Consider the following 15484-nt stretch of genomic DNA (forward strand, 5'->3'; position numbering starts at 1 on the left):
TGACATCCTTACCAGGACTATCTCTCCTAATCCAAGCTGAGCACGCCCCAAAGTTTGCCAAGACTCCCATGAATGTGGGTTTCGTTGTACAGCCATTTCTGCAGCATGTACTGCTGGGAACATTTCATGAAGAGACATCAGAACCTATAAGCCAAAAGGAAGAAGAAAAGAAAAACTGTGAGTAATATATATATATAAACTAATAAACTACTGATTAATAAATGAAGATTTTCATTTCTTGAGTATATTTTAATCTGGTAAACATAGCATTTCAGTGGTTTTTATCCCTCCTTTGCTATGCGAGATCAGAAATTTAGTCTTTTATCTCCTAAAATAACAAGAAAATAAAACTCTCCCTTTCCAGCTACTGAATTCTGTCTATCTGGTCAAAACCAAGTGGTCCTATTCTGGACATGGTAATTCAGATCTATTTGAACTCCAATTTCCACTTTTATTTATTCCATTTACAATGTGTTTGTTAAGAAAACTCCAAGCTTTGCTGTTCAAGGAGGTAAATTAATTTGTTCAACCAGCCATCCTGTCCCTAGTAAACATCTCCCTCATGTGAAAATTATTTTGACACTCCACAGACATCCGCATAACTGGGCTTTTCAAACCATAAAAAAACAGAAAAATCAGGGAGTTCAATTCTTCTCCACTTTTAGTCTATGAGAAAGGGTTGGGTTTTATCTATAATTGTTGGGGGCATTAACATTTTAGAACATTTTTTATGATAGCATCATTATCAGGCTCCAAATTAAAGTTTTCATACAGTTTGCCCTAAATTATGCCTTATTATATAAATATTTTAAGATTGAGAAATGAAGGTCCTCATAGCACTTGCTTCAGTGGACATAATTTATTCAAGTTTTTCTAGATAAACTAAAATCAAATTAATAAAGCATGTGTTTTATGTTTGACGTCATTATCTGAAAAACATTTATTAGGCACCCAGATCAAGGATGAACTCTACCAAAATGTGGTTAATGTTCTGAGACTTTTGAAGTTGCTTGGATAGCCTAATTTGAGTGCTCAGAGGTTTTATTTATAGACTTTCCTATAAAATACTTAAAAATGTATTTTAAAGACAAATGTAACTTTTAAACTATTAATAAGGTGCATCTAATCTAACCATTGCTAGTGCCTCAGCTATTTTTAGAGAAATTTCATGCAGAACCCAATTCATCCTAATTTTGAAGAAAAATAAGTTATAGGTGTTCCACTACAATAACTTTTTAAAAGATATAATTGATTAGATATAAGTATATGGATATCTTATAATTAGGTTAAATAACAGTTACATTCATTGTTAAGGCAAATAAATTTCTAATTTTATTTATATGGCAAAGCCATAAATACTATGATAAAAATTTTAAATAAATTATATTTGTAAAAGAAAAATGGGAGGAAACACTATTTTGGTTCATCAATGCTCACCAAACAAACAGCATAATTTCACAATCAAAGTGAAATTTTGCAAATTATTACCTGTGATTTCATCTCATAGAGGGTAGCATCATTTGGGGTTAACTGTAGTGCTTCATCCCACTTCTGAATTGCCTCCCGATATCTGTAGTTATTAAAGTTACATTAATATCACATTTTCAATGTCTTTAAGAGTAGATGAACAAATTTTTAAAATTAGATATTAGGAAATAATTAATTGCTTATTAAGAAATATCTCTGCTTTGGAACTGATAATGTTACAAAATCCAGAAAAAATAAAGAGATGAAAGGAAAGAGAAAATGCAAGACACAAATAAAAGAGATCTTAAAAATTTTTCTCCAAGATTTTTATTTTCTGGGTTGAGAAATTACCAGATTCATATCCTCCCCCCCCCATAAACTCATAGTTGGCATGTGTTTACATTCCTTTTAGATGCATATAAATTTTCTGATAAATTTATAATCCAGTTGCAACTGGGTCCTGCTACAGAAATCTAGCAGAGACAGAGATGATGATTTAAGAATCTGTCAGCAGGTAATTTTGTAAAAAATTCTTCAGTTTTAAGTTTCTTTGTCTATAGGAAAGAACAAAGGGAAGAAACTATATCTGTTTTTGCTCATCACAGCAAGTTTATAAGAAATGGGTGAAATGAACTAAAACAATATGGAGATGACCTCCACTACCACATTTTCACTGATGTTTTCCTAATGGGTCTCTTGTGCTCTAAGGCTATGTCCATTAACATCTCTACCTGGACCCAACAGCTCAAACCCAGTATGACCAAATCTGACCTCAGCCTACTCCATGACAAATCTGCAGAAACACAAAAGCACTTCTCTTTTTTAAAAATAAAGCTTCTACAAAGTTCCAGATTTTGAACCACTGATATATTAGGTACAAAATTATGTCATAGTGTATCTGTCACATCTATCTTATTAACTTTTATCATGTACTATATTCTCTTGAATCACTTCTTGGTTTTTTTCCCCCAAACTTTTCATTTCCTGTGTATGTGTTCCTGTGCATAATTTTGTACCTAATATAATAAGCAACAGACTGAACATAATCATAGCAATCCCATAAGATTACAATGAAGCTGAAAAGTACCAATCACCTAATGACTCAGTAGCTGTCCTAATGTCATAGTGTAGTGTATTGCTCACATTTGTGGTGATATTGGTATAAACAAACCTACTGCACTTCCAGTCATATGAAAGTATAGCAGATAAAATTACATATAGTATATAATACTTAACAAAAAAACATGTCACTGGTTTAACATTCACTGTGCCATACTTTTTATTGTTATTTTAGAGTGTACTCCTTATACTTATATAAGTTTACTGTAAAAGAATGTGCAGCATTATACCAGAAGCAACTTCATACACCTTGTTCTTACTGAGAGTCTTGAGAGCATGTCAAGTTATTGACCTATATTATCCAGCTTTGTGTAAAGTGTACACTTACCATGTTCCCACAATAAAATGCCTAATGACATGTCTCAAAATATGTACACAATTTTAAGCAATGCATAACTGTATATGAAGATTCAAACCAAACACAACAAAATGTCAGCTAGTCTACATAGATCATTATCCAAGCAAGGTGCACAGAACTAAAGAAATAAAAGAAGAACCTGAGGGAAAACAGAATGTTAAAGTCCATTAAAAATATACATTTTCACCTGAGTGAAAACACTTTCACTGAGTTCCTTTATTAGGATATAATACAAATAGGCAATACCATTTCCAAGGTCTTATACCATCTTGACAAAGCACAAATCAGATCTCTAAGAGCTTCACTAACTTAATTTTTTTTTTCTCTATGAAAGATTCTCCCCTACCCAAGCATTTGTCTACAGTCAGGTTTCCCAAGTGGGAAGTTATAGGAGACATGGAGTCTCACTGGCAATTTGCAAATTCCTCTGAAGTGCTACTTCCATTGCTCTGCTTTCCATGTACTTGAACACTTCTGCAACATGTCAGAATATGTTCATTATGCTGCCCTATACAGGTCTCAGTGGATGACATACAATTCTCCATATGAAACCTTTTATTAGGTGGTGGTAGACATAAGTTGGTTAAAATACTATGTCTTATGTAAGCTCCTGGTTACCCTGAGTGGGAATTTGAGGCTCACAGTTATCTTTAGATAATTTACATATTGCTGTTAGCTTATAACCTGCCCCATGCATTTCAGAATATGAAGTTACCATTTAAGATTTCTGTTCAGGTGTCATTAAAATTTAAGATACCACAAAATTCTTTATGAATTCCAATTCCTCCATTAAAATGCTATAAACTAAATGGAATTCATTGATTAGCTAATTTTCTATAGTCATCACCTATCAGATCACGTTGCTTGGATTCTAGAGGCCAATTCTAATATCTTTTCCTTTCCTGTTCCCCTCAGATAATGTGGTAAATGGTACTTGTGAAAAAGACGGATAGTAGAAAAAAGATGCAAGGACCTCACCTGAGTACACAAATTAGAAGATGAAAAAGGAACTTACAGAGAAGGAATGAGAAAGTCATTCTGAACTCTCCTGGTGGACTCCTTGAAAGAGTAAAATCCACAGCATGCAGGTAGGAGAGAAAGGGAAAGAGGAGGAAGGCAGGGTTTGCAGAGATTCCAGTGGACTTTACTTCCTTCTCTGAACTACACATTTGTATCTTTTAAGGCAGCCTAAAACTACAAATCGATGTCAACAACTAAAACACACTGTCAACCAATATTGTGCATTCAATGTTTTTTTTAATACAAAATGTCTTTAAATGAGGTCTTCCTTGTATTCTATAACTGAGTAAATGATAATTGTTTTTATATTAAAGACTGTTTTCTGGGTATCAAATAAAGAAGAATCAGATAATAGAGAAAACACATCCATACACATACAAGACACTCTATAATTTCACCACACAAAAATTACAACCATAGTTAATATAACTTAACATAGCTAATATTTTATTGTATATTCTACCAGGGTTTTTCAAAGTATACTGTACAACTCACACACACACATTAAACATTTTCTCCATGTCTTTATATCACTAAAGGTTTCTGTCTATGGCATAATGCTTAAAGGATGAATATCTATTAAAACAGCAAAACTTACTCAATAGATTCTCTGTTGTCAGACATTAAAAATTGTCCTTTGACCACAATAATTCCCTTTTGGAAAGAATTAGACAATGAATAAATCATTCAAGAAAATAAACTATATTTTGGGGCCAAATATAATATGCATCTTATTTATATCTGATATAAAACTGATGAAGATGAGATCACCTCAGAGGGAAGGTTATATAACTCAATATATAAATTTTACTGATTTCTGATAATTAAGAACACAGCTAATGAAAAAGAAATACACCTTATATTTACTCATCTATCTTATTCCTCTTCAGATATTCTATTAATATGCTCTGCCAGCCTTACAAAGAATACAGTTCAGTTTCCAGTTGGCTTGGTTATTAGAATTAGTTATCTCTAAAATTTAAATATCATTTAAGTATAAGTTCATATCTCAAATATGAATCATACTAAGGCTGCTCAATTCTCCAGGAACTAGCCTACATGTTTAACAAAAAACATTAGGATTTAAAATTTTTTTTTAGTTTTGCAGCTAAGGAATAACCCCTTATTGATAAATAAAATATTAGACTCTCATGTCCTTTATCTTCAATTTAGTCTTCAAAACACACATATACACATACTCTTAAAATCTCTATTTAAAATGAATAATTATTTTTAACTTACAAACTATGGAAACAATAAGAAAACATGTAAATGAACACTAATTATTTTCAGAACCTTTGTGAAGAAACGTTAGAACTTTTTCTTTCAAAAACTTGGAAATATGATCAGCCAACTTCTGAATAATACAAATGAGTAAACATTTCCAAAAATTGTTATAAAATATTATAAAAACTTGGCCTTAAGTGTGGTCTACCTTATGTTTCAGGCCTACTATCTGAAAATTCTTGGAATAGATATATATATATATATATATATATATATATATACACTCTTCCCATTTGTTCTGGGTTGGGGGCCACTAACAGGTCTTCTTTCAGGCAAAGATTACATAACCACTTTAATGATAAGAAATGGGGGGGAACAGTGTAACAACAACCAGTTTTAAAAGAAATGGGGGGGAACAGTGTAACAACAACCAGTTTTGAAATGGGTAAGCAACCTAAGTTCCAATGCCATGTCCTCAAAAAGCTCCTCTCTTTATAGCAAGAACTACAATCTAAAATGTGATTTATCTGCTTCTTTATTACCTATTTTTTCCATCTAAAATGCAGGTGGAGAAGGTGAGTTTTATGACTGCAAAAATCTATTTCATCTTATTCACTGCTTTGTCCTCAGATTGCCTGGCCCACTATGATTATGCTATAAATATACAATAATTAATAAAAAGAAATTCTACATTTCCACCTCAAATTTTGGTGATAAGAAGGGAGCAGAGAAGATACAGAAAGTGGAGATGATCATCTTTTAAGTAGACCAAAGCCGCAGAATAGAAGTATGACACATGAGACAACACCTGGCTGTCAGCAACTGCCCCAACTGTTGAGAGCCACAGCCGAAGGGGCCCCAGCAAATTTCCAGCTGCCAGCAAACTTCCAGCTGCCAGCTGATGATTGGCTCACAGCGGCCCCAGCAAACTTCTAGCTGCCAACTGATTGGCTCCTCTGCAGTGATGCTCATTGGTCTGTTTCCCCACTCTTTCAGACCAGGGAGCTGCTCATTGGGGGACTTTTTTTTGGCTCCGCGACCCAGCCAATCGGCCTCAAGAGCAGGAGGAGTGGGGGAGGTTGAGAGGCTTGTGGGAAGCCGGTAGTGGCAGTTGGGCTCTGAGGGTTTTTCCTGAGTAGCTGTGTGGTGTGGTGTGTGTGTTCTAAAAATAAAGTTCGTTTCTTTTGACAAGTGGCTCCTGAATTGTGCCCAGCCAGACTGCGGCACCCAACCATATGTTCCTCTAACCAGGTCACTACTGACAGGGCTAAAGACAAACATCTAACCAAAGATTAGCCAATTCACTATCTAGCTGGGTATGTATAATTTCCACAACCTGACTTAACTGACATGAGCCAATCAGATTCCACTGTGTTGAATCTGACAGTAGGAAACTAAAGAGTGAAGACTCAGCTGGACAGCTAAACAGAGAAAGTTAATTAGGTAGTAGAAGAGACTGTCTAAGGCTTGCCAAAGGAAGTCAGCCAACAGCAAAATCTTCCAATGATTCTTAGTTTTACTCAGAATAAAAACCACGATTCTTGCCAAGTATGGTAGCACACACCTGTAATCTCAGCAACTTTGGGAGGTTGAGGAGGATTTTAAATTCAAGGTCAGCCTGTGTAAATTAGCAAGGACCTAAGCATCATAGCAAGACACTACTTCAAATTAAAAAATAACAAGGGTTAAGGACATGGCTCAGTAGTTAACACCCCTGGGTTTAATTCCCAGCACCAAAAACAAAACAAAACATAATCAAAGTTCTTGTCATGACCTATAAGGGCTTACAAGATCTGGCTCCCTTTTCTTTCTCTAACTTCATCTTTGGCCAGGCCCCTTTACTCCCTTCTCTAGTGAGACTGGCTTCCTTGCTCTTTCTCTGATATATCAAGCATACTTCTGCTCTAGAGTACTTTTATTCCCTCTGCCTGGAACACTCTTTCACTAGACAGCCTCATGATGAGTAGCCTAACTTCTTTATGTGATTCAAATGTCACTCTCTCAGAGAAGACTTTCTCAGCTACTTTATCTGAAACTTCCTCTTCAACATGTCCTAGTCCTTTCTGGCTTTTTGTTTTTTCCTCCTTAACACTTATTCTTATTTATAGTAATATACATTTATTTCTGTTGATTATTATCCATCTCTCCCATTAAGATATAAATGAAAAGGATTTGTACATTTCGTTTGCTGCACACCTACAGCAGTGCATCACATGAACAAGTTGCTCTATAAATACTCATTAAGTGAATAAAAATTAAAAAGAGCAGATGCACAAATAATTTGGGGGAAAAACGGAACATTGCTTTCATTCCTAAGAGTTCACAGCTCTACCAAGCTATTTCTAAGAATTTCCTTACAATACACCCACACTCATTCATATTTCTGTTATAAATGTGATTTTCTTCTTTGTAATACTAAGAGCCTTGATTAGAAAAGAAATGTTAGATATGAGATATGAGATGAGAACCAAAAAAATTTAAAATCCATAATTTCTCTAGTTGTCTCATACGCTCATTCCTAACACAAGTATTCTTAGAAACTCATCTGGGTTTTCCTTTCATCCCAACACTTGTCTGTCTAACCAAGATACTGTTATAGATGAGTCAGTTCAATAATTAAATAAATTCAGCAGCGTAATCAAATCCTAATCACCTTGTCTTTCTACCAAATGTATTACCTCTATAACTTCTGATCACACCAACTTTCAGACTTTTTGCTCCTACAGGGATCTGAATACTGCTCAAAAAAAAAAAAGAAAATCACCAAAGTAAATTGACATTGCCACATTCATTTATCAGTCAAATATTTATTCAACAACCACTTGTGCTACTGACTGGACATACAGCAGTGAAAAGGGAACAAGGTTTCTACCTTCATACAACTATATTCTATATGAAAAACAGATATCAACAAACAATCGCATGCAATTTTTATTTATTTATTTGTTTGTTTATTTATTTATTTATTGGCAGTGCTAAGATCGAACCAGAGCTAGGCAAGCACTTTCCCACTGAACCACACCCCCAGCCCATCAAACAAGCAATCAAATATGATGCCTGCTAGAAAATAAACAGAATAATGAGCGTTTTAGTCATCTTTTTTTTTTTTCCTCCTGACTGTCTGTCTATGATCTGAAACTGAGAGCCCCCAAATAAATTTTTCCTCAGGGACCTGACAGGAACAATTTTAAGGAGAAAAAATTTATTTGGGGGCTCTCAATTTCAGACCATAGACAGTCAGATCCATCCTGTGGGGCTCAAAATAAGCAGAACTCCATGGCAGAAGAGTGTGGAGGAGGAGAGTGGCTCACAAGGTGAATCAGGAAGCAGAGAATTTGCTCAGCAAATACATACCCTAAAGACATGTTCCTAAAGACACGCTCCTAACGAACATCTCCAACAGCCACATCCTACCGCAGTTACCACTCAACTAATCCCTGTCAGGGGATTAATTCAGTGGCAGGGTTAAGATTCTCATAACCCAATCATATCACCTCTAACCTTTCTTGCATTGACTCACTCAGAGATTTTGGGGGATAATTTACATCCAAACCCTAACAATGAGACAGAGAGTAACTGGGGATATCCATCTAAAATATACCTAGTAGTTAGAGAGAGACCGTCTGAAAAGGTGTTATTTGGGTGTGTCCTGAAGTGATAGGAATAATCTAACCAGTAAAAATTTGGGAAAAGAATATTTTAGGTAGAGAATGCAAGTACAGAGATGAGTACTCATAAATAAATTTGGCAAGTTCAAGGAAAAGAATGAAATGCAGTCTGGATGAAGTACAGTGAGCAATAGAGTAACAATGTGAAATAAATAAAATTTTAAACAGGAAGATGGAATATGGAGGGTCTTAGAATTTAACATAGCTTTCGAACTACATGTATTGCTTGTATTAATGAGTAATGATTCTGTGAAACTATTAAAAGCATATTTTAAAACAAAGAAAAGATGATTATTTTAATGTTGCTAATTTTTAAAATTAAGTTAATTAAGTTAATGTAAAATTAAGTTAAATTAATTTTTAAAATTAAGTTAAAGCTAAAAATTATGAGGCACCTAAAAATAAGAATTATCAGTATAAGTTCAAGATTATATCTCATCTTTTAAAAATAACTTCTTAGCTCAGTCCACAAAAAATAACAAAAAGTGTAATAGAACAGTATTAATAAACACATCCAATGCACATATTATGGTCTCTAAGCACTATTTTCCAATAAAATAAATAAGGAATAGTCAGAAAAATAGCTGATTATAAGTCTGGGATGAAAAATGTTCCAAGATAGATCTGAGGTTCTTATTGTACAAGAAAGTTATTAAAAGCATATAGGAAATATCATACAGAAACAAATTTGAAGGGATTCTCACTGAACTAACATGAAATATTTTGAGCATCAAATAAATGTGCAGACAATGATTAACATAATTCTAATGTTATACAATATATATATGTATTAAAACATCACATGGTACCCCATAAATGTTTAATTTTTATGTGTCAATTAAATTTTTTTAAATAAAAACCATGACCACAATAGAATTAAACAAATTAAAACTATGAAAATTCATAATAATGTTTAAAATATATAAAATCTGTGTCTACCAATTGATGAACAGAAAATCAAAGATGGTATATTAATACAATGGAATACTATTTGGCAACAAAAAAAATGAAGTATTAATACATGCAAAACATGGATGTACGTACCATTAAAACATGCTAAATGAAAGAAAGCAGGAAAAAAACTCTTTATATATTATTCCACTTATATAATCCCATATACATAAGATGTACAGAACAGGAAAATCTGTAGAGATTTGTATAATATACAGAAATTCTTTAAGTAGATTAGTGGTCATGTAAGACTAACAGGTGAGGGGAAATGAGCAAGCAGTTTCTTTGGGGGTTGACAGTCACACAACTCTTGTGAATGAACTAAAAACTGCTGAATTGTACACTTTAAATTCGTAAGCTCTGTAACTGTCAATTGTAAATTATAAACTGTAAATTATACTACATATTAATTATATCTCAACAAAGCTGTTACCATACACATACATGCATACATATATACATACCCACATATATATATACACACATATAAGCACCTATTCACAAAATTCATACATTGCAAATTCATAAAAAAAGAAATAAATCATGTATCTTGCTTTAGTCAGCTTTTTTACTGCTGTGACCAAAGACTTAACAAGAACAAGTAGAGAAGGAAAAGTTCATTAGGGACTTATAGTTTCAGAGGTTCAGTCCATGATCAGTTGGCTCCATAGCTCTGGGCCAACGGTTACGCAGAACATCATGGTAGAAGCACACGGTGGAAAAGAAACAGTTCAGGACATAGCCACCAAGAAGCAAAGACAGCTCTGCTCACTAGGGACAAAAATATAAACTCCAAAGCATCCAGGATGCTACCTCCTCCAGCTACATCCTACCTGTCTATGGTTATCACACAGTTAATCCATATCAGTGGATTAACCCACTCATTAGGTTAAAGCTCTCATAATCTGATGATTTCACCTCTGAACCTTCTTGTACTGTCTTCACACATGAGCTTGTGGGGGATACCACGTATCTAAACCATAATACATTTATTATGTACTTCCTCTGTGTTTTAGTGGAACCAAAGAACTCATAAGGGAAAGTTTTTCTTTATAGGGGAAAAAACGTCCAGCTAGTAAATGTAAGAATTTTTAATAAAAAGGGTAACCCTTTATGAAACAGTGCATTTAGGCAATAATTATCAGGGGCTACTAAAACCATAAAGAAAAAGCTTGATCCTAAACATTATAATGAAGATGCGCTATTAACAGGTCTGAAAGATGACTGGGGGACCAAATTGGCCCACTATTTTTTTATAAATAAAATTTTTTGGGTATATCCAGATTTATATGTATCATATGATATGATACAAATTGAAGTAAATACAAATATGAATATTTTTGCAAAAAACTTAAACCTGATATAATCAAGCCTCTAGATCTACTTTGCAACTTAAAATTAGGATAGGGGAAAATGTTCCCAAGGGGGATCAAGCAATTCAGGGATTACATAAAACAACTTGCCTTGTCACTTTTAAAAATCAATGACATGGGGAAAAATTTTAAAAGATGACAAAGTCAATCTATTGCTCTAGACCAGGGGTCTACAATTTTTTATTCTATACAAGACCCCACAGTAAACACTTTAGTCTTTGGAGGTCCGATAGCCTGTGTTCCAACCACTCAACTCTGATGCTATTGTGTAAAAGTAGCATAGACGGTACAAATAAATATGAATATACTCCAACAAAATTTTATTTATAAAAAAATAGTGGGCCAGATTTGGTCCCCCAGTCATCATTTCAGACCCTTGTTCTAAATTAAAAGAACACATAACAATCATTAACTATGTTTAAGCCTTAACTAGATCTTGCTTAAAATATCAGCTACATATCTTTCAAAGTTTCTTTCCTAACCCAACCCCACTTTTAAGTGAGATTTCTATGAGGTCTGTTAGGTGTACATCCTGTAGCTTATTGGATTAAAATGTACTCTCCTTTGTTGTGGTCTTTTGGGGGCCAGCTGGGATAAAGAGAAACCAACAGTGCAACTGTTTTAATATTGAATATTGACAAGTGTCTTAGTGTCTTTTTGAAAGAAAAAACTAGTCCCTCCAAAAAAAAAAAAAAAAAACAGCCAGCTACAAAAGACATTTTATGAGTGACTACAAAACTAAGTATAGAATAGATATTAGAATATTTTGAGAATTACTACTGTCTTGGTTTTTTTTTTCTTTTTTATTGTTAATTGACTTATGTGTTACTGTTAACCATAATTTTTCTTATGGTTATATAGGAAAATGTCCTCACTAATAAAAAAAATTCATTGAAATTTCAGGAATAAACTGCTGGGCATGTTGGCGCATGCCTGTAATCCTAGCAGCTCAGAAAATTGAGGCAGGAAGATCACAAGTTCAAAGCCAGCCTCAGCAACTTAGCAAGACCCTGTTCTCAAAATTAAAATGGTCTAGTGATGTGGCTTAGTAGTTAAGCCCCTGGGTTCAAACCCTGGTACCAAAATAAATAAATAAATAATAAAATAAAATGTCTCTACTAAGGAAAAAAAAAGAAATTTCAGGAATAAGGGTTCATGATGTTTGCAACTCACTATCAAATGATTCATAAAACCTACATACATAAAGCAAATAGAGCATAATATCAATCGTTAAATCTAGGTGATGAGTAAAGTTTGTTCACTGCACATTCAACTTTTCTGTATGTTTGAAATTATTCATAATAAAAAGTTAGAAAACAGTTTCTAATGAAAAGTCATGTGCATGTTCCCTATATTTTGAATTATGCATCTATACACACTCACCCTTTAAAACCCAATGCTGTTGATAACAATATACACAAAAGGAAAAAAAGAAAGTAGTAAAATGTTTTTAAAATGTAGTTTAATCAGCAATTCCATCTACAAATCTCTATGATAGACTGATGTGTATGTATGCACACTTACATCTCTGAAAAAATATTCACTATACTATTTGTAAAAATTAAAGATGAATGCACCCTTCCTCTAAGTTATAATACATGACACAATGAAGTACAAATACTTTTTTATATCCAAATTCTTCTAGTTCCTGATTATAGAGAGTAATAATATAGATAAAGAAAGATCTATAAAGATACTGATTTTTTTTAAAAAAAGTTCTATAAGTAAAAATACAAAATGAACTCTAAGGGGGCTGGGGCTGTAGCTTAGTGGCAAATCACTTGCCTAGCATGTGTAAGGCACTGTGGGTTTTCTCCTTAAAATAAAAATAAATAAACTGTATAAAAATAAATAAACAAAAAAATTTTTAAATGATCTCTAAGATACACATTAAGCTAAAAAGGCAAGGGAGAAAATGATTTATATATTTAAATGTTGCCTTTTATGCCTATATATAAACACACGTTTCTAAAGATCATCTTTAAAAGGATATCAAGAGTCTATGGCCATATCACCTTGAATGCACCCAATCTCATTTGAAAGAGTATGCTATATGTAGCATGTCAAAATACACCCAACTATCATGTATCATATCTAAGACAACAAATTTTAGAAAACAGTTATCAAGAATACAAGCAACAATAAGTACTGGTGAGGATGTGGGGGAAAAGGCAGACTCATACATTGCTGGTGGGACTACAAATTGGTATAACCAATCTGGAAAGTAGTATGGTGATTCCTTAAAAAACTGGGAATCCCACTATCCCACTCCTCAGTCTATCCCCAAAGGACTTTAAAACAGCATACTACAGTGAGGCAGCCACATCAATGTTTATAGCAACACAATTCACAATAGCCAAACTGTGGAACCAACCTAGATGCCCTTCAATAGATTAATGGGTAAAAAAAACTGTATGCAATGGAATATTATTCAGCAATCAAAGAAGGTAAATGGATGGAGTTAGAGAATACCATGCTAAGCAAAGTAAGACAATCCCAAAAAACCAAAGGCCGGGTGTTTTCTCTGAAAAATGGATGCTAATCCATAATGGGGAAGGGCATGAGATGAGTGGAGGAACTTTGGATTGGGTAAAGGGGAGGAAGATAAGGGGGTATGGGCATGAAAAAGATAGTGGAATGAGACAGACATAACCCCAGGTACATGTATGATTGTACAAATGGTAGGACCCTACTTCATTCATAACCAGAGAAGTGAAAAATTGTGCTCCATTTGTATACAATGAATCAAAGAGCATTCTGCTATCATGTATAACTGATTAGAATAAATTACAAAATCATTCATAACCGGAGAAGTAAAAAATTGTGCTCCATTTGTATACAATGAATCAAAGAGCATTCTGCTATCATGTATAACTGATTAGAATAAATTACAAAATTTTTTAAAAACTACTCTCACCATTTTAGAAAACAAAGGAATATTCAGCACCAAAAAAACTCTCAATAAAATTTTGGCAAATCGAATACAAAAACATATCAAAAAGATCATGCACCACAATCAAGTGGGATTCATCCCAGGGATGCAAGGTTGGTTCAACACACAGAAATCAATAAATGTAATTGATCACATCAAGTCTTAAAGATAGGAATCATATGATCATCTCAATAGACACAGAAAAAGGATTTGACAAAATACAGCACCCCTTTATATCTAAAACACTAGAAAAAATTAGGAATGGGAACATATCTCAACATCACAAAGGTTACTATGCTAAGCCCCAGGCCAACATCATTCTAAATGGAGAAAAATAGAAGGTATTCCCTCTAAAAACTGGAACAAGACAGGGATGCCCTCTTTCACCACTTCTATTAACATAGTTCTTGAAACACTGGCCACAACAATTAGATAAAAGAAATTAAAGTGATATACATAGGAAAAGAAAAATTCAAATTGGCACTATTCGCTGATGATATGATTTTATACCTAGAAGACCCTAAAAGTTCTACCAGAAAACTTCTAGAACTAGTAAATGAATTCAGCAAAGTAGCAGGATATAAAATCAATACCCATAAATCAAGTGCATTTCTGTATATCAGTGGCAAATCTTCAGAAAAGGAAATAAGGAAACTACCCCATTTACAATAACCTCAAAAAAAAAAAAACCCAAAACACTTGGGAATCAACTTAAAGGTGAAAGATCTATATAGTGAAAATTATAGAACCCTAAAGAAAAAAATTAAAGAAGACCTTAGAAGATAGAAAGATCTACCTTGCTCTTATATAGGCAGAATTAATATTATCAAAATGACCATACTTTCAAAAGCACTATACCGATTAAATGCAATTCCAATCAAAATCTCAATGGCATTCCTCATAGAAATAGAAAAAGCAGTCATGAAATTCATTTGGAAAAATAAGAGATCAAGAATAGTTAAAGCAATCCTTAGCAGGAAGAGTGAAGCAGGTGGCATCACTATACCAGATCTTAAACTATACGACAGAGCAATAGTAATTGGCACCAAAACAAACTGATAGACAATGGTACAGAATAGAGGACACAAAAACTAACCCACAAAATTACAATTATCTTATATTAGACAAAGGCATCAAAAACATGCATGGAGAAAAGATAGCCTCTTCAACAAATGGTGCTGGGAAAACTGGAAATCCATATGCAACAAAATGAAATTAAACCCCTATCTCTCAACCATGCACAAAACTCAACTCAAAGTGGATCAAGGACCTAGGAATAAAGCCAGAGACCCTGCATCTAATAGAAGAAAAAGTAGGCCCTAATCTCCATCATATGGGATTAGGCCTCAACTTCCTTAATAAGATTCCT

General features: G+C 33.6%; 1 protein-coding gene across 5 annotated transcripts in view; it reads right to left on the bottom strand.

Annotated features, from left to right (window-relative positions):
• Positions 1-15484, bottom strand: part of Ttc33 (tetratricopeptide repeat domain 33) — a 51625-nt gene that overhangs the window by 10499 nt on the left and 25642 nt on the right. For all 5 annotated transcript variants that reach the window (XM_076857412.1, XM_076857410.1, XM_076857409.1 and 2 more), the window contains 2 exons: positions 1489-1570; positions 13-144 (listed from right to left, as the gene is read on the bottom strand). In XM_076857412.1, coding sequence (XP_076713527.1) covers positions 13-144; positions 1489-1570 — 214 coding nt within the window. The remainder of the gene's footprint in view (positions 1-12; positions 145-1488; positions 1571-15484) is intronic.

The sequence above is a fragment of the Callospermophilus lateralis genome, chromosome 5, assembly GCF_048772815.1.
Source record: "Callospermophilus lateralis isolate mCalLat2 chromosome 5, mCalLat2.hap1, whole genome shotgun sequence".
NCBI lineage: Eukaryota > Metazoa > Chordata > Mammalia > Rodentia > Sciuridae > Callospermophilus > Callospermophilus lateralis.